This window comes from Neovison vison, chromosome 7 (genome assembly GCF_020171115.1).
Source record: "Neovison vison isolate M4711 chromosome 7, ASM_NN_V1, whole genome shotgun sequence".
NCBI classification, from domain to species: Eukaryota; Metazoa; Chordata; class Mammalia; order Carnivora; family Mustelidae; genus Neogale; species Neogale vison.
In genome coordinates this window covers 163,754,008-163,780,000 of record NC_058097.1, presented here as the reverse complement: position 1 = coordinate 163,780,000, position 25,993 = coordinate 163,754,008, and the positions used below count along the sequence as shown (strand labels likewise).

Genomic DNA, 25,993 nt, shown 5'->3' with positions numbered 1-25,993 from the left:
TTGCTTGAATTTTACTTGCTCAAATTTTGCTATCTTCTTTCAACTTCTGGAACACACTGGAACTCTCCCTCCCCCACCGTGTCAGGGCTTTTGCCTATTTTGTTTCTGCTGAAAAGCTCCTTGACCACCCTCCAACTCTTTGACTAGTTTCTTCTATTCATACTACTCTTAATTTGTTACTTTTTCATTCTATCTTTCTTACACTTGGGCCTCCCAAACTTGTTTAAACTTTCCCCCAAATACCTATCATTTTGTCATACTTTTTAAGTTATAATCTACATTAAAATATATAATTTCTTGTTTAAGCTGTCTCCCTACTTTAGGACTACAAAGTGCATGAGAGTAGGGAATTCTGTCTGCTTTTTCTTGCCATGGTGTCAGTATCCTTAGTTCTATATAGTACCTGACACATAGCTGCCACTCAGGAAGTATTTTTTTTTTCAATGAGAAATGAATAAAATGAGCAAATAAATACATTTCATATTTATTTTGTATTTTCTCATTCATATATACATATTTGTGTGTCTATATATGTGTGTGTGTATATATATATACACATGAATATATTCATATATATAAATATGAATATATTTATATATATATATAAACACATGAATTAATTGAACTTGTTGCAATTTTGAAGAAATTTTATGATTCCTTCTGGGAACCTGTTTTTGTATTTTAATATTTCTAGATCAAGAAGTTCTTTTTTACCAAGCTGAAACCCTTAATTGCTGAAATAAAAGCTCATTAAAAATAATCCATTCCAGGGGCACCTGGGTGGCTCAGTGGGTTAAAGCCTCTGCCTCTGCCTTTGGCTCTGGTCCCAGGATCCTGGGATCGAGCCCCGCATCGGGCTTTCTGCTCAGCAGGAAATCTGCTTCTCTCTCTCTCTCTCGCTCTCTCTCTGCCTGCCTCTCTGCCTACTTGTGATCTCTGTCTGTCAAATAAATAGATAAAATCTTAAAAAAAAAAATAATCAATTCCAGTAGCTGGAAAGAACAGCTGAATATAGTATTTGTGCCTTTGTCAGTAGAACACATTTTCTAACATCATCTCACTATCTAATTTTTCTTCTAATTTTGAGTTTAGGCCGTCTTTCAATTCAGTGAATCTTTAAGGACATGGGGTATTAGCTGTTTGTTTGTTTAATTTTTAAGGACTTGAATTGGCATTACAAACCCCAAGGTAGTCCTTAAGTGCCATAACTTCTCTGCTGACATCAGTTTTACCTTCTGGGAATCATATATTAGCAAGGACTCACCGACATCCTCTGAAGGCTCCCTTTGTCCATGGGGGGCACTTGGAAAATAGGACCATTGCTAATTGTTAGTTTCTCAAATGGTCCTGGTGCTTTCTTAGAAGGAATGAGGGGGATTTCATAAGGCGTTTGGAGGTCTCCTCTTACACACACACACACACACACACACACACACATCGGCAATCTTTGTCCCCTTTGACAGCTGGTGGCATCTTTCTGAAAAGCTTTCAAATCATAGATCATTTCTTCATAATGAAACCTGTGTGGCTCAAATACAGTGGGTTGAAATTCTTATCTTATGCTGTGGTAAATACTCTAATTTAGATTCACAAAAGGATTCTGTACCCTTTACTTAGGAGAGCTGTGCAATTTGCCCATAAAAAGACTGTTCAGCACCATTAGTGCATACCATAAGTGTTCAGCGACACCGTATTCATTAAACAGCATATCCTTATGCATAACCTTTTCAACTTCACACATGTTTTTTTCCCTTTGAAGAATGACAAATGACAAAACGGTGAAGGAGCCTCCTAAGCAACATTGTTGCCTTTAAGGATGAACTTGAGAACTTTAGCTTGATCCCCTCACAGGAGGGAAAATCAGATTCAATCCTTTCTTACCTGAGGCAAGGGAGTTTTGTTTTTTTGTTTGTTTGTTTTTGTTTTCCCCTTTCTCTGTAGAACTCATTTCATGGCCAAGAGAATAGCTTCTGACTTCAGAGACAGGTCCTTACACAACAGAAAAGTTTTATGAGAGCAATGATTGGAAAATTCCTTAAATAATACTTTATAAGCACCTACTAGGTCTCAGATCCTGTGTTAGTCACTGAGGTAGAGATAACTAATATTATAGAATATTAACAGAACCTATACTTTCTAATCTTTGGTGTTAAATATCATAGGTTTCCTTAGCTTGATCAGATAGATTTGGTCGGGGTAAGGGGGGAGGAGGAGGAATCCGATAAAAGGGTGAGGATGGGGGTAATTCTGCTTTTTGTTTTGTTTTGGTTTAAAGAGCAAGAGGGAAGAGTGAGAATTTTATTGTGATAATACTTTTTCTTGGCAGGGGCGATGACTAACTTGTGTTCATTCCATCCATATTCTGTAGCGTTCCTACACTCACAGTAACCTCCAATTACTGTCCCGGATCATTAAGTCCCTTCGGGTAGTCCCTTTCTAAATCTGCCCTCCCCCCTTTCCCCAATTCATTCAGACTTTTCTCAAACTTGTGAGCTACCTTCTCACTTCCATTTCAGGTACACCTGAGAGCCTGGCAGAAAAAGAACGGCAGCTCTCTACTATGATTACCCAGCTGATCAGTTTACGGGAGCAGCTCCTGGCAGCGCATGATGAACAGAAGAAACTGGCAGCCTCACAAATTGAGAAACAACGGCAGCAAATGGACCTTGCTCGCCAACAGCAAGAACAGGTGAGCCCTGCAAAAGGAGCTGATGAACTGGAGATGTGGAATTTGCCAAGCTCAGCGAGTAATCACATTGATTGGCTTATTTGTCATAAGCATTCCTGAAAAAAAAAAAAAAAAAGAAAGAAAGAGAGAGAGAGAGAAGGAAAGAAAGGAAGAAGCCTTCTAAAAATCCAGGGTCTTCAAGAATACTGAGATGGTATGTGAAGGACAAAGAAAGGCATCATAGCAACCGGGCATAACTGAAGTGAGAACATTGTTCCAGAACATTTGGATTTGATTAATTACTTAGGGACTTACTCATGTGGGCATCACACATATTCCTCGTGTTGACCAAGAGTTATTCCAAGCTTAACCAAGAGTAAGTTGCTTCTCTCCAGGCCTTACTCTTCTCATCCAGAAAAGGAGGGTCCTGGTCTAGAAAATCTTTGAGGATCTTTAAGCTTACTGGTCTCATGATATTCTCTGACTATAAAGCTGGGGTAGCCGTAGGTCTCAGTTTTCCCAGAATAGCCCTGGCTAATGCCTGTTTTCCAGAGTGATTATTAATAATCCCCTATTCCACTTGGAAAAGTTGTCCTGGTTTGAATGATAAATTATATAAATTATATGGTCACTCTATTTATAGTATAGGTAAATCATTGAAAACAAATTAGCACATGGCTCCTCTAAGAATTTGATTTCATAGATTTAGATGTAAGAAGGAAGAAGAAAAAGCAAAGTTTAAATATATATCTTTTAAAAAATATATCACTTTCCCAAATGTTTTTTCTGTCTCACAAGAGTACATTAATCTAACAACAATGATCCTATAGAGTAGTCCCTGATGCTTTAGATCAGACAGACCCAAATTAATGTGCAGTTTTTAGGAATCTGACATTATTACTGGAATTATCTTTTCAGTTAAATGTATTTTATAGGGGTATATAGAGCAATATATGCTCTGTTGATTTTAATGAGTTGTGACGTCTGGTATTTTATATGCTTGAATATTTGCCCACATGTAGGAATATGGACTCAGCCCCTAATGGAAAATAACATAAAGGAACACTGTAAAAAATCAGAAGTTAGAATGTCATTTAGCCATCCAGAGATGACACAGTAATTAACTATTGACACTTGTGAATAAGCTAGCACAAATTAATCTTGACACATTTGCAGACGAGTGATATCTTACAGTGAACACTTTGTAATTATATTTCAAAATGAAAATTAAATGACACTTAAAACTAGGTTGTCATGCTCAATGAAGCGAGCATGTAGCTCAACCGATTGGCAAATAAAATTCAGAATTTGAGCCACATGGTGCTTATGTACCATACTTCACTGTGTCAAAGCCATACGTCTAGAGTGGATGATAGTAATTGCACTGTGGTGTTTTGGATGCATTTCTATGCAGCACTTTATCATTTAGGAGGGACCATCAGTATTAGATGCCTAGTAGTGTTTCACTGGTTTGCTAAGAGGAAATAAATATTCAGAGGATCCAGCATCTATACCTAGAGTTGCCGAGTTGTCCGTCTCTGATTTGAATGGTGACAAGCAGACTGGGCCTTTCCAATCTGATTAGACACAGTTTCCATTTTGCTTAAGAAGCTTTGAGAAGGAGTGGTCCCATCCCTCAAACTCTAGCCTGTGATAGCAGCAGCTCTATCATGAGTTCCAGTATGAGCCAGTCATCACCAGAAACCACAAAGCAACATCTGGGAGTAGACAGCTATTTTTTGTTATCTTGGGCTGAGTGAAATGTGATTTGGGTGTTTCCCTCTGCTCTGGGCTGAAGCATCAAAAAGACTCAAGAAATATACAGCTGAGGGCTGATCCGTATTCATTTCCAATTCCAAGGTTGCCCATTCTAGAATATAGGCTTTTGGAAATAGAAGAAATAGGAAGGAAAAAACCATAACTCTTGCCTTTAGAGCACTACAAAACCAAGTCCTTCTAAGTAGTCTCTGGCCACTTTTCCGACTGGCTTCCTGTGCGGGCAGTGAGTACGTTGAGCACGCCCCTTCCCCCCTGCCCCAACCTGGGGGCTCCAGCTTTTGAGACAGTAGACAGCCTCATGCCTGGCTCATGTTTTATAGTAAATACAATTATGCCGAAGAAGTTGCTTGCTCTTCTGAGGGGCAGATTCTGTCCTCAGCAGGGCTTGCATTAAGTGGCTAATTTTTCTTCTAGAGACCAGATGACACGTTCACATGTTGGATTTGATTGTTGGATGAAGGAAGGAAATGTAAAACTTTTATGTGGATCCTGAACTTTAAAATTAACACGTTCCCCTCAAAAGGATAAACATTAAATTTTGTTTTTAAGAAGTGCTTTGTACATATGACATCCACAACAACAACAAAAAGATTTCTGAATTTTTGCAGCTTTTTTGGTACTCCCTTGACAATATTTGTAAGTTGTATCAGTTCTGGAAATCTTTCCTTCAGAAAAGGTTGTACCAAAGTAGACCGCAAGTAATAGAAAATTCTCTCCCGGCTTTGCCTACAGATTTTACTTTTTACATCCAAATCAAGCTCTTGAGAAAAATGTAGCCAGAGTTTTCCTGTCTTTATTCTCCAAAGATCAGATTTCGACATTCCCGCTCTTTCCAGATGACCAGTGCAGATATGGATGAACTGCTCCCAAGTGTCATACAAGGGCACTGTTCACCTACAGAGAAAGATTTAGGGGGTAAGCAGAGAAGTGGCACCTGTTTGAAATTTTTCATTTTCTCCAGCTTACTAAGTCTGCCTCTCTCATTTTATAGGAACTCTTTCACACAGAAGTGCAGTAAAGCATTCTTGTCATTCCAAGAGAGATACCTGGGGTAATGGCAAAGGTGCAAGCATTTCATTTGAACTTAATGAAACTTTATTTCTGATAGATTGCAAGACAACAGCAGCAACTTCTGCAGCAGCAGCACAAAATTAATCTCCTGCAGCAACAGATCCAGGTCAGTGTATTTTATTACTCTCGGCTGATGGTACTTAGATACTTTCCTCCTTGCAAATGGAATGAAAATGCGGCAAACACACCCCTCTCTTGTCAACAGTACCAACAGGGCTGTTACTCAACGATGTTGTACAGTTGTATACGTGGGTGTAAGAAACATCCATCACGATCACATGGTGGTCTAAGCATTCTTTTTGGATGTGAGGTGTACACAGAATAAACCTTATCTCTTTTTCCTGTTGCCATTTGCCCAACCTTCACCCAGTAGAAATCTAAATGGTTTCAAAGGTAGCACACACGTGCTGTTTTTATTGCCATAAACCATTTTCTGTTTTGTATTTTACCATCTAATGGCATCACAGGGAGAAGCAGATGCTTATTTCCTTGTTAGGACTGTCTGATTGGGTCAATTATGAGACAAGTCTTAAAACCTGGGAAGAGATCATAACAATTAATTTGGCCTTTAATAAATATTCACTGCATTTTTGCTGGGTGCTGAGGGGAATAGAAAGATCAATGAATAATTATGTGTCTTCAGGGAGCTTATAGTCTAGGAAGGAAGAAAGACTTGTTCCCAAATCATTTTAACACAATTTTAAAAATCCCTTTTTTTTTTTTGTTGTGGCAGTATGACATGGTACATAAATCATGATTGCAACGGCCTGGGAAGGAATTCTGTTTTTTTTTTTTTAAGATTTTATTTATGTATTTGGCAGACAGAGATCACAAGTAGGCAGAGAGAGAGGAGGAAGCAGGCTTTGCTGAGCAGAGAGCCCAATGCGGGGCTTGATCCCAAGACCCCGAGATCATGACCTGAGCCGAAGACAGAGGCTCAATGCACTGAGCCACCCAGGTGCCCCGGAATTCTGCTTTCTGATGTTCCTTTAGACACTTGATGATTATTGTAACTAGCAGCTATCTGAGATAGGTAAGGGAAGAGACCTCCATTTTTTTAAAAGGAACATGGGTATGTGAATTCTAGAAAACCCTAGAATACAGACCTGGTTGTCTGGTGATTAATCCTGAGGAATACTCATTCCAGACTTCTGTCTACCTGCCACAACCTCAGTGCTTTCTCTTGGTTACTGTGGATGTTTTCTAACCTCTGCAATCTGTGTTGCAGCCTAGTTGGGGCGGTATATTGTGAATTATGGCATTCCTTTGCTTGAGTTTAATATTACACCTTCCTGTATGTTTAAAAAAAATCAATTGCATGAAGTCATAGTTTACTCTTCTACTCTTTCATTGCTGAAAGCCAGTGATTTTAACATAGAGCCTTGCTTCATTTGTTAGTTATACTTGGTGTTCCATTTAAAGTACCCCAGCTTGGTGCTTGAGTAAGTCCCTGGACCTCATTTGGCATTTTGTCCAGTTATCTTCACCCAAAGGTTTTAGCCAGTGTCTTCATTGTTGCTGTTTAATCCATTCTGATTCTGTCTTCCCTACGTAAGTGTGTATGTTTCAAAATAAAGAGTCCAAATACAAGAGAGATGGAATGTCTCTGGCATTTTTGACAGTCAGCTTTTACAATTAAATCTTGGGATAATTTCTCATCCTGATATCTCTTTTATGACTCATGCTGAGATTCCTAATTAAATAACTGTCCAGGTGTTCCTTGGTTCTGCCCTTATTAGAATTTTCAGTGTGTCTCCTACTGCTAAGGTCAAGATTTTTAGCCTGTGGTTTCCTACATTTTTCTCTAGACTCCTCTCTAAGAACTCAGTAGGTGTTAAATAACCTGATCATTTAGTTCTCTCTCTTTCTCCTATTTTAAAGCAGGAATGAAAGAACTTTCCTGAGATGTTCCCTGATTTATCAGTTACTTATTGTTAATGTTTTTACTACATCTTTATATTCATTTCTTTATTTACTTTGAATGTATTTCACTTCTTCATCCACTGTTGTTCATATGAAGTGGCTGCCTTAATCGATGTTTGCTTTGTGGTACTGACGTTGTCAGATGAATAGCGACCTAATCAGTTCAGGGCAATTTTTATGAAATATTATTAGTATTTACTGATTGCATAGGATTTTATAGTTATAACTTTACTATGTGAAATTGGTGCCTTTTTTCAAGAAACTATAGAGTATGATGTTAAAATATTATTTATTAGAATGTTCAATTTGAGAAGATGGGAAATTGTTTTTTCAAGCTTTTTAATAGAAGTTTAATTGCTTTTAAAACTGTGGATATTGTTGTTTAAATTTTTAAAAATTGAAGATAATCAGCACTCGATCTCAGCTGTACAAATTGTAAAATCAGAGAGATTCAAAGTATCAGAGTTGCATTCATTGTAGATATGTAGGAATCTTTGTAATAAGAATTCATATTTTAAAAAATAACAGGAAGCAATAACCTGTATTTATAGTTCATTCTGTCCTGAGCTACTGCGTTATTTCATATCTTTTCAGTGTTTATCTTATCAGTATACACCATTCAAAGAATTTTTCAAATGCTGAAAAACACTCCTTACACAAAACATATTCATCTCTGACACTTATGAAACAGGTATTTGATATTCAGACTTTTAGTTACTTATTTTTTTCTGCAAGGGGAATGGGTTAACTGTATTTTCAAATACAGTTTTTGACAAGCTATCATCGTGATCAAATTTAGAAGAGATTATTATTTGGCTAATTTTAGTATACTTTTTGAGCAAAATATGAGATTTAAGAGATGCTTCAAACACTTTCTATCATGAAAGACACATTGTCCCTTTTGAGAACAAACCAGAATAAAGAGTAAAAGTAAGGTGAGTGCAAAACCTTCTGAAAGCGAATGTATACAGAGACAATTTGAGCCAAGTTTGACCTTCTTTCCTTTTTTAAAATCTTGAGTGCTAGAACCTGTTAGCTAACATGGTCAGCAAGATTAAGCCATGGCAATTGGCTATGGATCAGGGGTTACATTCAAGATTGCACTCTACTTCTAGTTCAGAATGCCGACTTGTGAATTAGTCTTGTTGTTTTGGAATTTTCAAGCTGTAATATAAAGGAAGGGAGGAGTGTCTAACCTCTTGTAATAACCACACACCAACACATCTGGGCCTATTATGATCAAAACAAATGAAAACCGGAATGGTTTACAAAGAGTGAAAAGCAGGATTTTTCCTTAGAGGTAGGAAAAGGCATGATGAAGACAATATTGTAGAAGTCCCATGCCTTTATTAGGTGAAATGATTCAAAACTTAAATGTGTAGTTAAAAACCATTTCATTTATGTATTTTTTCTTCTTTAAATACAATTTTTGACATAATTTTGCCTTAGTAAATTCTAACCACATTTTGAAAGAGGCACTATGTAAGCCATGTTGAGAAAGTAAGATGAATGAGTTTTGTGAACCAATGTTTCTATATTTTTGATGAGTCGATTTTTGCCATTAAAAAATCAGTGTAATAACTTGAAATGATTATTAAAATGTTTTAATATTAACAGATCTTTTAGGAGGCTGTTTCCTTAGTGAATTCAAATCCCTCTGTTTGTGCTTTGGGGAAAATGGTGATTCCTCTAATTTGTTTCATATTAAGTAATTCCCCCGATATAGAGCCCAGAAAAAGTTAGACATTTTTAATATTTCCTGGACAGAAATAGCAGTTTCATCAAGTCCATGGGAAGCCAAAATAATAGATGATGGAATATGGGTCCCTGGAATTGGGAATGTAGGTTCCTGTGCTTTAATTCTAAAAGACAGGTAACTGCTTGGTCATATCATCTTCCTTGCTCCCCACAGTTGCATTCGAGTATCTTAGCCAGTCTTTTGAAGCATTTTATTTATGAGTTATGTTGACCAGTCAAAAAAAACTCACTTTTAATCTATTGGACATATCAAAGTATATGTACAGTATTTTAATCGACTACTAAATAGAAGGCTAGTCTAAGCAAAGGAGAAAATACTTTATAAATTCTGCTTTCTTGATCTATCTGTAAATTTATGTATCCAACCTCAGCTGCCCATGTCATGGTTCTTGAATCTAGAGAAGATAGTCTTCATGGATGCAATGTACCACATTTTTTGGTTTCAATAGCACATTACCAGGAACATATTTAATATTGGCATTTTGTTGCTAAAGCTTAATCTTTGGAAGAAGATATCTCAGTGAGAAACTCACTTTTCCAGACATGAACAGTGTTTTCTCCCTATTCATGTCTCTTCAAACCCCAATCTTAGAGATGTCCAAGTGGCTCCTATTGTGTGCTTTGTGGGCAGTGTATCACATCACTGATGGAACCACGCTGGTCTCCTAACACTGGGCTGACTGGTTGGGGGATTATTGGGGCATTTGGCTTCCGGGGTCAGAGCCAACGATTTAGTGAATTCATCCATACATGCCTTTTTTAGTATAATTGTGAAACTTGAAATTCTTATCTTTTTGTGAATCTTTATGAATTTTAATCTTTGTGATGAATGTACAATATTCCTTTCTTCATCATTTCATACATGCATTAGATGGCAAACTCCATTAGATGGCAGATGCCATTGCTCCTGCTTTCCACATACTCTATCTCATCTGAAAGCTTTCTACTTTAAATGCTGTATTACAGGCTGCTTATTTACAAGTGTTTTTCTCCTCCCTGAAGCTTCGTTTTGCTCTTGAGAGTATACGAGTATTTTTCATACACAGTATTTTCTATTTTGGCTATAATATATTCCTGTGTGCTTTTCATATATTTTGTGTGTCTCTGTGTGTCTGTCATGGGATAGAGCACCATTCGATACACATTCTTCTTCCTCCTGTTTGCTAACCAGGAGAGAGGCTAATATTATAAAAAAAGGAGATGATTGTTCTTAAACCATTAAAGAGAATAATTTGAGACCTACTCTCACCTTATAAGGAGATAAACCTTGCCTTTTTTTCCCTTCAGTGTGATTAACTATAGGCATTTCAGGTATCTGCTGAGCAGAATAAGGACTACCTTTTTATGCGTAGTAGTTGTCTAAGGATCAGAAATAATTACTTTGTACATTAGCCTTCATGGCCTGTATGACCTGGTTAATTAATTTTTTGCTAGGATAATAATAATAGATATATATTTGAGGATATGCTTCATCATTAAGTATCTAAGTGACCTCTAATTTTAAGAGCTGGAACTTGGCATTTATTGTCTTCTGGAGATGGCTGCAGGAGCTGACCCAAGCCTGATGAAAGTCAGGAGCCCTCCAGGCTCACGGAGTCCCTCTGTCATATGGTGTATCTCTGTTAATTGTATTTAGCATTGATAAACAAAAAGCAATTACAGTGCTCCTGTTTTGGCTCTAGCCAATAGTTCTTTTTTGTGTTATTGATCAGGTAACGAATCTCCTTCCAACAGCCTCTGAACAGGACTAAATAAACCCGCTGGAAGTAATTCGATACCACTATTGGCACTGTACGTGGATCTGATACTCTCTTGCAATGAAATGAGAGTTATAAACAAAGCTTAGAAGTCGAGGATTAGCCCCCAGCTTCAGCAAGCCCTTAAAATATTTTGTAATTCTATCTTCAATCATGAATTCGCCAGGAAAAACAGACCCTGTCTCCTCTATTTCTCCGCCGTTCGCTGTTTTTAATTGCCCACAGGCAGGCCGTTGTGATCTTCTTTGGAAGTTTAAAACCAAGATAAAAATGCAAATCTAATTATTTCTTTTATGTAATCTAATTAACTTTTTAAGTAATGATAGATGCTCCATAGCTTGCTTCAAACATTTTAATGATGAAGTTTCTGAATTATAAAGAATAGGTAAAGTTGCTATAATTCAGGAAGAGCAAGGACCTTCCCAGCTAAAAATTTAAATTCTCTGTGGATTAGAAACTTCGATTTAGCCACGCTAGACTGTTAAAGTTGGAGTGGATCTAAATATAAGAAGTGATACTTGCCCACATTCTATGAGTTACTTACTGTATGGAGTTATTAATCAGCCTTCTGCCTGTTTTCTAAATGTGGCCCGTAGCAGAGATGGCTCAGCAGACCTGAGCCTGAATCTCAATGCTTTCGAGGCACTGGGGCTTCAGTGACCCTTACCCTCTCTAGGTGACCCTCCCTTGTCTATTTTACCTGCTTTTACTTATCTCTGACTCTACTCCCCGGCTCTTTCTCAAACTACTGATACTAAAAATTCTGGGAAACCAAAGTCTTTGCTTCTTTCTGGAATTAATGAAAAAGGAAGAGTACATGACCTCTTCAAAGGCAGGAGGGTATGGAGTGGAATGGGAAGATGACCCAGGTGGCGCCGGCATGTGACATTGCCATTACGTAACACTGAATCAGTTCCATGGGGGAAAAGGCAGCACGCTTCTGTTTTCTTCTTGACGTCTTTGATTACATTGAGAGCTTAGTTTAATGTTAGTCTTTAATACCTTTCTAGGATGTGCTAATCTCTCTCTGTAGGAAAGACAGAGTGAGAGAGCATCTTAGTCTCAGAGTCTCTGAAGGCGACAGCATTTAGCTACAGATAAAATGAAATAAAATAAAATAAAACTGATTTTCATACTTACCCGGTTATCTTGTATTTATAACAAGAGATTTTAGGTTTCTATTTGAGGTAGTGCCATTAAGTTTCCTTTTGAAAGAAATGTATTTAAGCAAAAAAAAAAAAAAGAGACAATTTAAATTAAAACCTTAAGCAAATAACAGTTGCGTACTTGGGTATGGCAAAAAATATGAAAATGGGCTTTAATGATAACTTTTGGGAAAGCTCAAAAAAGTACTACACTAAGAGGTATTAGAAGATCCCCCTTCACACTGCTTCCACTTTAACAGAAGGCTAAACTTGAAACATCATATGGAAGTCCTCATGCTTCTCATTTGCTCATGGGGTGGGGTGAGGGCGGGTGGCTATTCCTGGTGGACAACAATATTGTGAGTTTATCATTAAGCTATATTTAAAGATAACCTTGACATTATGGGTTTATTATTTTTTTTTACCTCCTTTGGAATTAAAATGCTTTTTCTTTTTATGAAGTAAAGGTGATAATGGATGGTATGTACTTTGTTTCTTTGTTTTCCATTTGGCAAAATAAGACATTCCCAAATAAAATTATATATATATATATATATCCATATATCCCCAGTTTTGTTTTTCTTTAGAACTTCTTTGGAACTTTTTCTCCAGTCCAAATCCTGTACTTTATAGAAGAAAACCGAAACTCCAGACTTGTCCAATCTTAAAAAGTTAAATATTGTCTGAACTATGAGTGGAACCAATTTTCTTGACTCCTAGTCTAGTGCTCTTTCCAACATTTCAGGTTGTGTCTCAATTTGCCCTTTTTGTGACTTGCATAAATCTTAGTGCACTTCAGTTTCCTAGCTTGTAAGATGTGGATAATAACACCTAACATCTAAAAATCTCATTACATTCTCTTTGTCCTTAAACAGAAAAAAAAAAAGGAAGATTTGCCATTAGAATCAGTTTATATCCCAGAACTACTACAACTATGGGTATATACCCACAAGGAAAGAGATAAAAAGAACATAATTGGAATCTTCCTATAGTGTAGTATGAAATGTATTCATGGCTGAGTGACTCTTTTGGTGTTTATATATAAACTTCTTAGATAGTTAATTATTTTACTTTCTGGGGGCTTTAAAGTGATATGTTGTTATATTGAGGGTCGGTCACCTTTAATGTTAATACTTTTCTTTCCAGCCACCTTCTCCAGCTGACAAAAGTGAGCAGTGAGTGACAGCATTTGATATCAGTGGTTCTCAATCTTGGTTATACCTTGTAATCACTTGGAAGCCTTTTAAAAATACTAATGCCTGGGTTTCATCCCAGAGATTCTGATTTAATTGGTCTGGGGTACAGTCCTAGTAGAAAATGGTTAAAAACTCTCTAGAGATACTAGAGGACAATCAAGACTGAGAAATACTGCTTTAGATGGTGTAATACAGACTTAATGATTAAATGTGAACTCTAAGTTGTTTGGACCATCTCTCTATTTACCTGTCTAACATCTGTGTATCTATATTTATATCAATAGCTATCTATATCTAGATAAATAGAGGGTTGGAGATGGGTTAAACAAATAATTCTTTAGCAGCTGAAATATACCTTTGACTTTGGTCACAAGTGTTTTACTTAAAAGCTAGAAGGCTTATAGAGGATCATGGTTTAAACAACTTAAATAAGTGTAGTTAATTAATTTTTCTAATAACTTGATTTTTATTTATATATAGGTATACTGGCAAAACAAGAATGTGTTGAGATCAGAATATTTTTTTTCCTTTGGGAGGTGGTATTTAAAATAAAAATGAATGATAGCATTTCATAATAATATAAAAACTTTTAGAAAATAAGTTCTCAGTTACTACTTAAACAAAATGATCCAGGAAATCAATCCATTATTTATTTTTATATGTGTTTTTTCAAAAAAATTCTCTACAAAATTGACCACATCTTGATATACTTGTGAAATGTATGAACCTGAATGCACCTTTAAGCTAGATTTGTAGATATAAGTAGAAAGTATAGAGAATACGATGCATTATTTCAGAGGGTTTGTAATTTAAAATTGTTAGGGAACTTGCACAGGTATTGATTAAATAAATCCGGATTTAAATTTAAGTTCTACTACTAATTAGGTCAGTGATCTGTTTAGCTACTTACTAGGTATGAGACAAGTTTCTTAATGCCTCTGAGTCTGCATTTTAATAGTAATAGATGGATAATAATAGTACCTTACTAGTTGTGAGATTAGAGAGCCTCATATAAAGCCTCTAGTATGTGCTCAATGCACAGTATCTATAAGTTTCTTTATTGTTGCTGTTTTTTTTTTTTACCAAGTATCATTTCAAAGTACCTTATAGAGAAGAATATACATAGTATCTGTGTTTATAAGTATGTTTGTATCTATATACACATGCATATTTAGAACCCACAAATTAGTGATGTGAATATAGGGGAATCAATGTCAATGCACTTAAATCTATTATGACCATGATAATCTAAAGGAAAGGAAAGAGCAATAGTTTTCTCTGGCTGCCAAATGAGGGCTATTTCAATTGTCAGTGAGAGGAGAGTAAGTTTATCAGGCACTCAGAAGTAGGTGGCCAAGAGTTAGGGCTGCCTGGAGATTGTCTAAAAGAGAGCACGGCATTTTATTCTGGAAAACAGGGTCAAATTCTCACCTTTTGTAAAAGGTTGTTTTGTACAACAAAATAGGCTTTCCTATTAGATCAATAGTGCTTGCGAAGTTAGAGAGACAGTAAATGAACCTTTCCAATTTATTTTATAGCTTAAAAAAAAAACACAGATGAAGTTACATGATGTAGCAGCACAAAATGCAAAAGTCTTTCTTGTTTAAAATAAAGTTGTTCATATAAATCTTGTGTATGCCATCTCCTGTAAGTCAAGCATTTGCCCAGCTTTTGTGAATTATGTCTATACTTAGAATTTAAGAAGTTAAACAGTATGCATACCAGACTTGAGAGATGGGAAATAAAAATTGATATACTGTGTGACTCTTGATATAGCACAGGGAAATATCTTTTAAATTCTGAAGGGATGTACTGACATAACCATTTTTAATTCACATAAGGTAACTCCCACTCAAAGTTATTAATGTTAGAGTCAGATAGTTCTACTTCTTCAAAATAAAAGAAAACAAATGATGCAAAAGGGATCAGGGTCTCACTGTAAGATGCTGGATTCATTTTATCTAACACCCGATCCATTAAGAAAATGTTGAAGTTGTAACATTAAACAATGAAAGTCAAGGGATTCATGGATCACAAGGAAGGATCAAGTCCATCCTCAGTCAGGGCATAGTCATGACTTTTGTTGAACATACATTTCGGTGAAAGATTTGAATTTTCTACAGTGGCTGAAATTAGTGCAGATGGAAAGGGCTGTCAGCTGGGTGACTTAGCTGCTGCTGGAACATCTGACAAAGTGGACAAACTACTGTAAAGGACTCGTAGCAGGCCTGGCTTATTCCGTACTGGACTAGCGTCCTTCATTTCCCAGCCGCACAAAGGTTGGCTGCACCTTTATGCATTCTTTACTTGTAGTATTCATAGGAAAGGGGTGGGAGAGCCAAGAAAGCTGATTTTAGTTTCAGTTGGTTGTCCAGTAACTTTTTTCCTTTTTGAAAGTTGTGATGATGTCAGGAACCAGTTACCCAAATGGAAAAACCTTCCTCATGTGCTGTTCTTTGATAAAAGATAAGTCCTAGTTCACTGTTTCGGGAGCTAGCTGTGGCAGAAGTCATTTGTTAATGTACAGAGAATTAGTTAAATACAAGGCTCTTTAGGATTCCTATAATTGAATGGTGCCTGAGGAGGCAATGAGGGGCCTAAAACTTCAAGGAGAGGAGAGCTCTCCAGCTGCTGGCTCATGTATTTGTCTGTCCTAAAGGACCTTTTTTTATCCTGTGGCTGTCAGCTTCTCCTTCCTCCTGACTTGCATTTCACCGAGAATCGAGAATGTCATGATAGCTCCCAGATCATCGGTTTAGGAGCCGGAGGCTGGGGCTTGAAGGATTCTGCACGGATATAGTGGTGGAAGAATGAGCTTAACAGCAGAAGATGTTGGAGAGGAAGGAAGTGCGCATTGACAGGAAGCTGTCACCTTGCTCACTGACGAGGAAAGGAGGCTTCAGAAAAGGAAAATGTAGTTCCAAGTTTTTCTCTCTATCCTACTCTGTGTAATTCTTTGTAATGCTTTGTGCAGACTCAGGTTTCTAGATTTTATGTTTGAAGGTTAGATGGAGTAGAGGCACAGTTAGATGAGCTGGGATTCTCCAAGGAGAAGCCTAGAGGGCAGGGCACCTGACTGGCTTAGTCCTAGTGGAGCATGTGACTCTTGATCTCAGGGTAGTGAGTTTCCGCCCCACGCTGGGCATGGAACCTACTTAAAATAAGAAAAATAAGAAATACATGGGGAACCTGGGTGGCTCAGTGGGTTAAGCCTCTGCCTTCAGCTCAGGTCATGATCTTAGGGTCCTGGGATTGAGCCCTGCATCGGGCTCTCTGCTCAGCAGGGAGCCTGCTCCCCCCTCTCTCTCTGCCTGCTGCTCTGCCTACTTGTGATCTCTCTGTCAAATAAATAAATAAAATCTTAAAAGAATTATAAAAATAGAAAAATAAGAAATACATATGTACATACATACATACATACATATTTTTAAAAAGGAAAGAAAAGTCCAGAGGAGCAGGCAAAAGTAAGATAGTAGTATTCATTATTGGTTCTAGCCAGAGGTTTTTCTCCGAAGATCAGGTAGACCAGGTCAGATCCACAATGACAGAGCAAGCATGTAGTCTGATGTTGGAGGGATTCCAGCCCATGGCTGGAGTATCTATAGTGCAAGGGTGGAAACCAGAGTGAAGAAAAATGATGTTGAGCTCTCGAAGATGGCCTCCATACAACGGCTGTTTTCCTGTTAAGATTGTCTGATTTGGTTCTTTGGAGATTGTGAGATACACTGGTCTCTGGCAGGGCCCTTCCAGGGTCTCTGTTTTAAGGTAGAAGTATATCCCTGGAATTCCTAGGGATCCCCTGTGGGAGGGAAATTCAGATCATTGACAATCCAGTAGAAGAGGTCATTGGAATTCTATGTTTAGGACTTGGCTTCCATATCAGTACAGTTATCTTTCCTTCTCCGTAAGATTGGACCTGACTGTGGAGACCTGATTTGTAATATAACATCTATCGGATATACTGTATACCTCGAGTGATTATGTGTGCAATCTTTAAGGCAAATGTCTTTTTATAATAGAATCATAGTTAAACTATTTTTCTTGTTTTAGTTTAGTTTTTAAAAAAAATTTCTAACATGTATTGCTTTTGTATAAGAAAAGTAAAAATTTTAAATGTACTTTGAAAGAACACTGATTTTCAATACCAGTAAGATTATTAAATTTATTGTGGTATATTCATGTGGTGGAATATTACAGACTTTTAAAGATACTTACAAATAATTTTTAATGATTTGAGGTTATGCTTACAATGTATCATCAGGTGGAAAAAAACCCAGAATGCAATAATGTAAGTACATTATAATCTCAGCTATATACAAATAGGCATAAAAAATACTGAAAGAGAATGAATTGTTTTTATAATTAGGTTTATTATTCTTATTTTACTTTTTTAAAATACAGGTAACAAAAAAGGAGCAGGCATCTATCTTTTTATCTTGTGATCACCTGTCGGATAGATTGTGATCACCAATAGATCATCAGATCTTATGATTTGTCATATCTGATTTCTGGTTGCTCAAATAGAGCTTCCAGTTAATAAAAAAACACCAGGTCTCCAAATAGTTGGAAAAATATATACAGGTACAGATCTTTCCAGTAGTGTCAGGCTATTTTACTGAAGACGTTCTATCTCTTCCTTGTTTTTCCAACCATCTTTGCCTAGGACACTGAATTAATCCCACAGACTTGTATGTTGCTGTTGGCTCGGGGAGGCCATGATTTCAAGCCTAGTAAAAAGGGATCCATGGAGATGATAGCTGATTTACTCAGAGCAGAACTTGCTCTTCTCCTATAGAAAGGATATGATCCCAACTGGGGGATAATAGTATTAGAGCAGTGTAGGGTGGCAGAAAGAAGCCTAGACTTGGACTCAGGATGTCTGTGTCTAGTTTTTGTTTGGCTAGTAACTACATGACCTCTGGAAAATTATTCTTCTGCAGTGATTTTCATTCTCCATATATTTAGAACAAAGATCATTGTACAAGACTATTGCAGAAACTCCTTGTTGCTATGACCTCCTGTGACTCTGGATGAAGGGAATTAACTCTGGTCCTTGGGAAATGGAGAGTAGTAGGCAATTTTGCCTAAGAAGGTCACAGGCCAATGTCAGATTTGGCCACAGCATATGCCATGTCCCCCTAGAAATGTTTGCATTTTAAACCATTGAAAGGTTTTAAATGATGAGGTCAAATTCATGTTTCCTTTGTGGGGTATTGGGATGGTTTGTAATGCCTGCCACATGAAATGATGACTATCGGGGATTCTTAGAAAAACATATTTAGGAAGAGGGCCCATAAATGCCTGCTTTCAGTCTACACCAAACACATTTCTGCAGCCAATGGCAAACTCCTGCCATGAGGGCTATATAATGGAAAGGGTGACACAAACTTCGTTTTAGTGTTGCTAGTGAAATATTATAATTTTGGGGAAAAAAATCCTTATAGCTTTGCTGAAGTATTAATTGCAGGAAATTACAACATATCCTCGTGTAGAATTATGTCAGTGGCATATATAGCATGTAACACCTTTTTCTAGTCTCTCTTGTTTTCACCCCAAGTGTTGCATTTTCATTTGAAAAGAGATGTGTTAAGTAGTTAGAATTTTGTCTAACTGTGGGGGTGGTGCTGAGTGAAGCTCAGGCTGTCTGAAAACAATTAAGCTGTGAAGGGGAGACTACTTGGTTATGCTTTCTAGAAGTGGGTTTACTGCTTGAAGCATAATGTTGATATGGATATTCTTTCGGCCATATCCTGATTTCTAGCTTGTTAGGTTTCATCGTCTAGTCCCAATAAATTTTCCAACTACAATTTATTTATTGGGTTGCAAGATAAAAAATGAGAGAATTTCATTTCTGATGTGTGGTAGAGTTTAATATGGTTTTCTGATTTCCTCCCATTTTGTTTGAAGTAAATAGGGTAATTACTCACTAAAATTCTAATATCTTTCAGGGCTTTAGGGATGAATCTAAAACAGAACCATATAATGTTTTATTTAAGCAAATCCATGTTCTTATTAGGCAGTTCACCTTAATGTCATTTTTTATAAATAAACTTTGTTTTATTTTTTCAAGGGTTATTTAATTAATTTTGTTGTACTACCACATTCTGACACTGCATCTGCTAAGGCCTGCAGGACGTGATTTGTGGTTTAAAAATGAAAATAATTTATTATTTGAAAAATGATAAATCATTCGGGAATGATACATAAATATGAATGTAAAAGAGTCTAACGCACTTCCATCTCATTTTTTTTTCTTTTGTACTAAAGCATCTGTACAGTTATCTGTGTTTTCACAAAGCATTTGTGCCAGTTGTACATCTGATTAATATCTAACTAGATATGAGTGAAACCTATTCTGGAGAAACTACTGCAGTGCTGGCTTCTTGAACTGTTTATGGTTTCCATTAATTGCGGGGCTTTACCATATAACCATTGTATAGATCTGGTTTTACTTATGAAATCCAGATCTGCTTTCCTTCCCTACTGAGCAGGGTGAAGTTATTTGTGCTACCAGCTTCTTATTATTTTGGGGTTCATAGCATCTTGGGGATTGAAGCTGTCAGCCGTGAAACTCCCGGTGTTTCTGTGGAAAGATTAACCTTGCTGGAGTAAATCCTTGGTAAGTTTGCTTTCCATGCAACACAGTCAGGTTAAACAAGCACTTTACTTTTGAATTAAGTATTTATTTTAATAATTATGGAAAGATACTCATTTCCCCACAGCCTTTCCCCCTCTCTACTTTGGATAAGAGACGTCTAGACTAGAAGGCTTTTAAAGTCTGATCATTGGTCTTTCATCAGAGCCTCCATATTTTTCCCCAGGGGGAGGAGTAGGTAAAGGAATGAGGTAGGGAGCAGTACAGAGATTTCTGTGTAAAAGGTAACATTGTCTTTTCTCCTGAAGAAGGCTCAAAGATCATCTTATTTTCTTTGGAAATGAGAATGTGTGAGGGGATATTTTGGTTGGGCTTATAAGGCCATTTTATTTTCCTAGTAAAAAGAACTGCCTTCGTAAGTAGTGATCTTAATCTCCAACCTGAAAGAACATGGTGGCTGAGTTTTCCAAAGGGGCAAAATATATTGGCTTTAAATAGGACAGCAAGTCTGTCCAGTTCTGGTCCTTAACCATTTCAGATTTGCCAGAGCTAGCTCCTGAATGTAGGTTGAAAAGCGGCTGGGAGATGTACTGGTAATTCACAAAATGGGTGTTCTCATTATTAACCATAAAGTGTAGGAAAGATACTGGGAAGAAATCTAAGGAGATACTACCTCTCCGTTTATGCCAACAGTGTTTGGGAACATTCTCATTACCTTTTGACTAGAAAAGGCTTATTGCATGTGGAAAAACAAAACAAAACAAAACAAAACAAAAAACCAATAGGAGCCCCCCCCTTTTTTTTGACTAACTAGCTGTGAAGTTGTATGAGAAAGAGAAAACACTTTGAAAAATGGTCTGAGCTCTCGTGTATTAAGCACAGCAGATGAAATGATTTATTGGGTTTTATACACATTCTGTAAAGGGTAAGCATTGCTAACAGAATGAGTGGCAGCCTCTGGGAGCTGAACAGGCCCCAGGGACTAGTCTTTGTTCCTCTGGTCTTGACAGGCATGTGTCTCTGTTAAATGAGAGCTTAATTTCTCTCATATGTGAACAATTTCGAAGCCCAACAAAGGCAGCCAGGACTGGAGCTATTTAAAAGAACCAGCACAGGAGGAAGCATTCTTGAAGAAAGGGGATGCTAAAAGGCTAATTACTCACCATGGCTTAGCAACTATTTTATTTTTTCCCTAAGTAAGGTTTATTAACATGGATCTGCCACATTTTTTTAACATAAACACGCATTAAAATTACAAGGTTATATTTTTATTCTTTGTGAAATAGCCATTTGCTGATCTCTGCTCATTGAAAAGAGGTGCCCCCATCAGCAGTGGTGGTGTATATCATGGAATATTAATTCACTAGAGGGGGAGGGGAGAGGCTAATATACTTTGGATCCTTTCTCTCTCAAGTGGAAGGAATTTAAAGTATTTACTAAGCAGCATCCTTGGCAACACTGTGAACCCTTTCTTTAGACAGTAATTGCTTAAAATGTGGAGGGGATCTTTATTTCAACATTTTCTGTGGGTGTTTCAAGCTATGATTTGTTTAGTTTGTCTCAATTTGTGGACTCTGGCATCTGGGGGAAAATCCATGTTGTTGAAGAGGCATATGTAGGAAGTTACAGGTATATTTCCATTTACACTGTTCATATTTTCTTAAGGTTTTATAAACTAGATCATTTTTCCTCCTTTGACTTGTATTATAATCCTCATTAGCCCTTTATCTTGATTTCTGACTACTTATGTTTAAATTTCTGTACCTTTCCTTTCAAGCTTGATATCTTCAGCTAATTATCTATAAAGAACATTTAAATGTATTTATATGACAACTATTATATTATTAAGGTAAGAATATATAAATATGAACAATAATTGCCTACTTATTTATCTGTTTTTTGTGTTTTTAAAACAGAACACACCAAGTATTTAAGTTGTTTACAGAAAAGAATTTTAGAAATGAAAGAGAAATTTATAATTTCTTATGAAGACACGATGTTGAATCTTGAGACACTTTGGCCAAACTTACCTCTTGATTTATTTTAGAAGTAAAACAATGGCCTTGGTTCTCTCTCTCTTTTTTTTTTTTTTTAAAGATTTTATTTATTTATTTGACAGAGAGAGATTACAAGTAGGCAGAGAGGCAGGCAGAGAGAGAGAGGAGGAAGCAGGCTCCCTGCTTAGCAGAGAGCCCGATGTAGGACTCAATCCCAGGACCCTGAGATCATGACCTGAGCTGAAGGCAGCGGCTTAACCCACTGAGCCACCCAGGCGCCCTGGCCTTGGTTCTCTTGATGATCACCAATAATTTGCTGAATCGCCTTTGGCAAATCACTTAATCCCTGGGGCCACAAATGCCTTATCTGTAAATAAAGGGTTTTTTTTTGTTTTGTTTTGTTTTTCCCATCTCTAAACTTCTATGTTTTAAGAATGGATCTCTGAAATAAAATAAATGACATGATTGCAAAGTGCCCGAAAAAAAATTGTTGAAAAATCCCCCTGAAAAACATTATTACAAGTCTACATTTTGGATTTTTTAAGTGGGAAAATAAGAAAGTCTTCAAATATGATACCTTGACCGGCATAAAGCCAGACATGCAATTTTACCCTTTTGTGGGACCAACATTCTACTGCACATGACAGGCTCTGTGTGGCACAGCAAAAATGTGGGAAAACTGTTGATTTTATTTGTAATGATGGACGGCTGACAGATAATTCTTTTTATTGCATTTATCAAAGTGGTGTTCATGAGTGAATCATATTTTTCATACACCATTTAACAGTTGTAGTAAAAAAAAAAGTATAATTTTAGCCTGCATGGCTATTTCTACTGGTGTATAGATAATGCCTGAAAGTGTCTGAGCCCTATATATGGCCTTGGTGATCTAACTCAGGAGAATGGGTGGTATCTTTACTTAGAGTGTGAAATGGTGACTGGGTGACTTGGAGAGGAAAGAAATAAAAACCATTTCCTCCCAGATGCTTTTTTTTTTTTAAAGTATTCTTGCTTGCTACCCAGAGGTACTGTGGTTTCCAAAAGAAGCCACGTTTTAGTAGAAATAACACATGCCAAACCACTTAAACTAATGACTAAGCATCTTTGTTCCAGATTTGGATTGCATTTGAATATGAAAAACAGTAAGATCTTCAGAAATGAGAGTCAAAGAAAATTCTAGCATCCTTATTTCTGACATGAATTAATTAGGTTAAGATTGCTTGCTTTTTTGTGTGTGTTTGTTTAGGATGTTATCCAGAATGAACAACTGATATCATTTCTTTGTAAATCTGCCTCTCTTTCTTCCAGTTTTTATTGAGATGTAATTGACATACATCACTGTAAAAGTTTAAGGTGTATAGCATAATGGTTTAACCTACATATAGATACTATGAAATAATTATTGCATCAAGTTTGGTTAGCACCCATTATCTCATATAGATTTAATATTAAAAAAAGCAAAAAAATAAAGAAAAAAAGTTATTTTCTTTGCTTTTTTAAAAAAAGATTTATTTATTTTGAGAGAGAGAGAGCAAGAGAGCAGGGAGAGGGGCAGAGAGAGAGAGAATCCTGAAGCAGACACCACACTGAGCACAGAGCCCAATGAGAGGCTCTATCCCAAGCTCCTGAGATCATGACCTGAGCCCATCTATTTTTCTATGAGATTTTTTTTGTTTGTTTTAGTTTCCACCTACAAGTGAGATCATACAGTATTTATCTTTCTCTGACTTATTTCACTTAGCATAACACCCTCAAAGTTCATCCTCGTTGTTGCAGGTGGCAGAATTTTCTTGTTTTTATATGGCTTGAATAATATTCCATTGTATATATACAGCACAACTTCTTTATCCTCTCATCTGTTATCAGACACTTGGGTCATTTCCATATCTTGGCTATTGTAAAAAAATGCTGCTACAACATCATGGTGCAGATTTCTTTTCAAGTTAATGTTTTCATTTCCTTTGGATATAGTCCCCAAAGTGGAACTGCTAGAGAAATATGGTAGTTTGATTTTTAAGTTTTTGAGGTTCCTCCATACTGTTTTCCATAATGGCTGTGCCAGTTTCCATAATGGCTGTGCCAGTTTGATGTGCCCATCAGGAGTTCAAGGGTTCCCTTTTGTTTACATCCATGCCAGCATTTGTTATCTCCTGTCTTTTTGATGATGGCCATTCCAACAGGCATGTGGCGATATCTCATTGTGGTTTTAATTTGCATTTCGCTAATGACTAGTGATGTTGAGCATCTTTCCATGTACTTGTTGTCTGCCTCTCTTTTTTTATTTCCTGTTCTTATAAATGACATCACTTCAGGTCATTTGATCTTGGCTTTTCTTCACACATCTTGTAATTGTCAATTCTAGTCCAATTTACCTTCAAATGTCTCATATCTAACTTCCATTTTTCTTTCCCACTGTTACCGACATGATTCAGATTATCATTACTTCATGCCCAAGCTGCTGAAATATAGTCTTAAATTGTCTCCTCACCTTCAGTCTGTTTGTCTCCACATCACACATTCATTCCAAGGTATTTTTCCTCATTGTGCTTATCTTCTTAGAGATGTTGAATCGAATTGTGTCTTGTTACCAATGATTTTGATTTACCTAATACATTTTCATTGAGCATTTATATTTCTGACACTAGTCTTTGAGGATATGGCAATCTATGAAAGTTTCTGCTTTGCTTACATTCCAGTGGGAGAAGGTGGGCATAAATGAGAAAAGTGAAATTATAGCATGTCATAAGAACTGCTATGCAGGAAAATTAGAGAAGGAGAAAGAGGTAATACAGTTTTAAATAGTTTTCTTGAGCAAAGCCTTTAAGGAAAGAAAGTAAGTTCAGTCAAGTGGATATCTGGAATAAGACCCTTTCATGCAGAGGGAACAGCAGATGCAAAGACTCATAAGTAGGAGGAAGTCACCTCTATTTAAGGAATATCAAGGGACCACCATGGCTGGGCGGAAGGGGTAATTTTTGAGGGTGAACAAAATGGAGAAGAATAGGAAATGAAAACAGAGAAGGCCTTTTATATCATTGTAAGGACTTTGCTCTTTAAGTGGAATGTGAGGCAACTTTGAGTAGCATAATGATCTGACTTTGGTTTTAACAGAATTATTTAACAGAATAATTTAACAGAATTATTCTGGATATTGTATTGCTAATAGACTGAAGGAGGCAGGGCTAGAAACTGGGAGACCATGAGAAGGTTATTTAGGCAAGTAACTGATAATTTGGCCCTGGGCAGTAAAAGTAGTGAGAAATTGTTAGATTCCATATATAATGGGAAAGTAGAGCCAAAGAGATTTGGAATGAAGGGGAATGAAGTCATTTTCAAATGACTTCAAGGACTTTGACCCAAGCAACTGGGAAAATGGAGTTGCCGTTCATTGGGAAAATTGTAGAACAGGTAACAGTGGAGGGTAAGAGTGAGAATATGGTGAGTGGGAATGAGGGGGAAATTCAGGAGTTTAGTGTTGAAGTGTTGAATTGAAATACTCATTAGAGATCCAGGTGGAGATATTGAGTAGGCAATAGGACATACAAGTCTGTAATTCAAAAGGGAGATAAGGACTAGAAATGTACATTTGGGAATATCAATGTGTGGATGATTTTTAAAATTCAAAGTTGTTAGCTTGAATTTCATGGCCATCCATAAAAGGGTTCCTACTCTTATTTCTGGAGTTTCTTTTTGCTAGATAGTTAAGCACACTTGCCTACGTGTTATTTCCTAAACATGATTGTTCCTTCCTGTCTCCATGTCAATTATCATATTGCTTTGGTTTGTTTTTTTTTTTTTTTCTTGGAATGCCTATTTTTGTCCTCACATTCATCTTTACCTTCAAAAATCTAGAATTCCATTAAGTGTAGTTCCTTGATCATCTCTACCCCATCCCCTGACTGAACTAAAGTTCTTCTTTTTCTCTTCTGAGCTTACACAGCCCCTGGTGCTTTTCTTATAGGACTTGCCACATGCTATCATACTATTACCATATTTTAGCCCATCTTACATGTCTTTTCCTTCCAACAAGATCATAGAATCCTTGAAGACAGAGGTCACGTTCATTTTTACATTCCCAGCATGTCTAGCTTGGTGTCTCATACA

The 25,993-nt window shown here is 36.8% G+C and overlaps 1 protein-coding gene across 1 annotated transcript in view; it reads left to right on the top strand.

The window, feature by feature from the left end:
* The window catches only part of SOX6 (SRY-box transcription factor 6), a 368,043-nt gene that overhangs the window by 167,278 nt on the left and 174,772 nt on the right, over positions 1-25,993 (top strand). The window contains exons 5-6 of the mRNA XM_044258889.1: positions 2,517-2,689; positions 5,556-5,624. Of these exons, the coding sequence (XP_044114824.1) occupies positions 2,517-2,689; positions 5,556-5,624 (242 nt within the window). The remainder of the gene's footprint in view (positions 1-2,516; positions 2,690-5,555; positions 5,625-25,993) is intronic.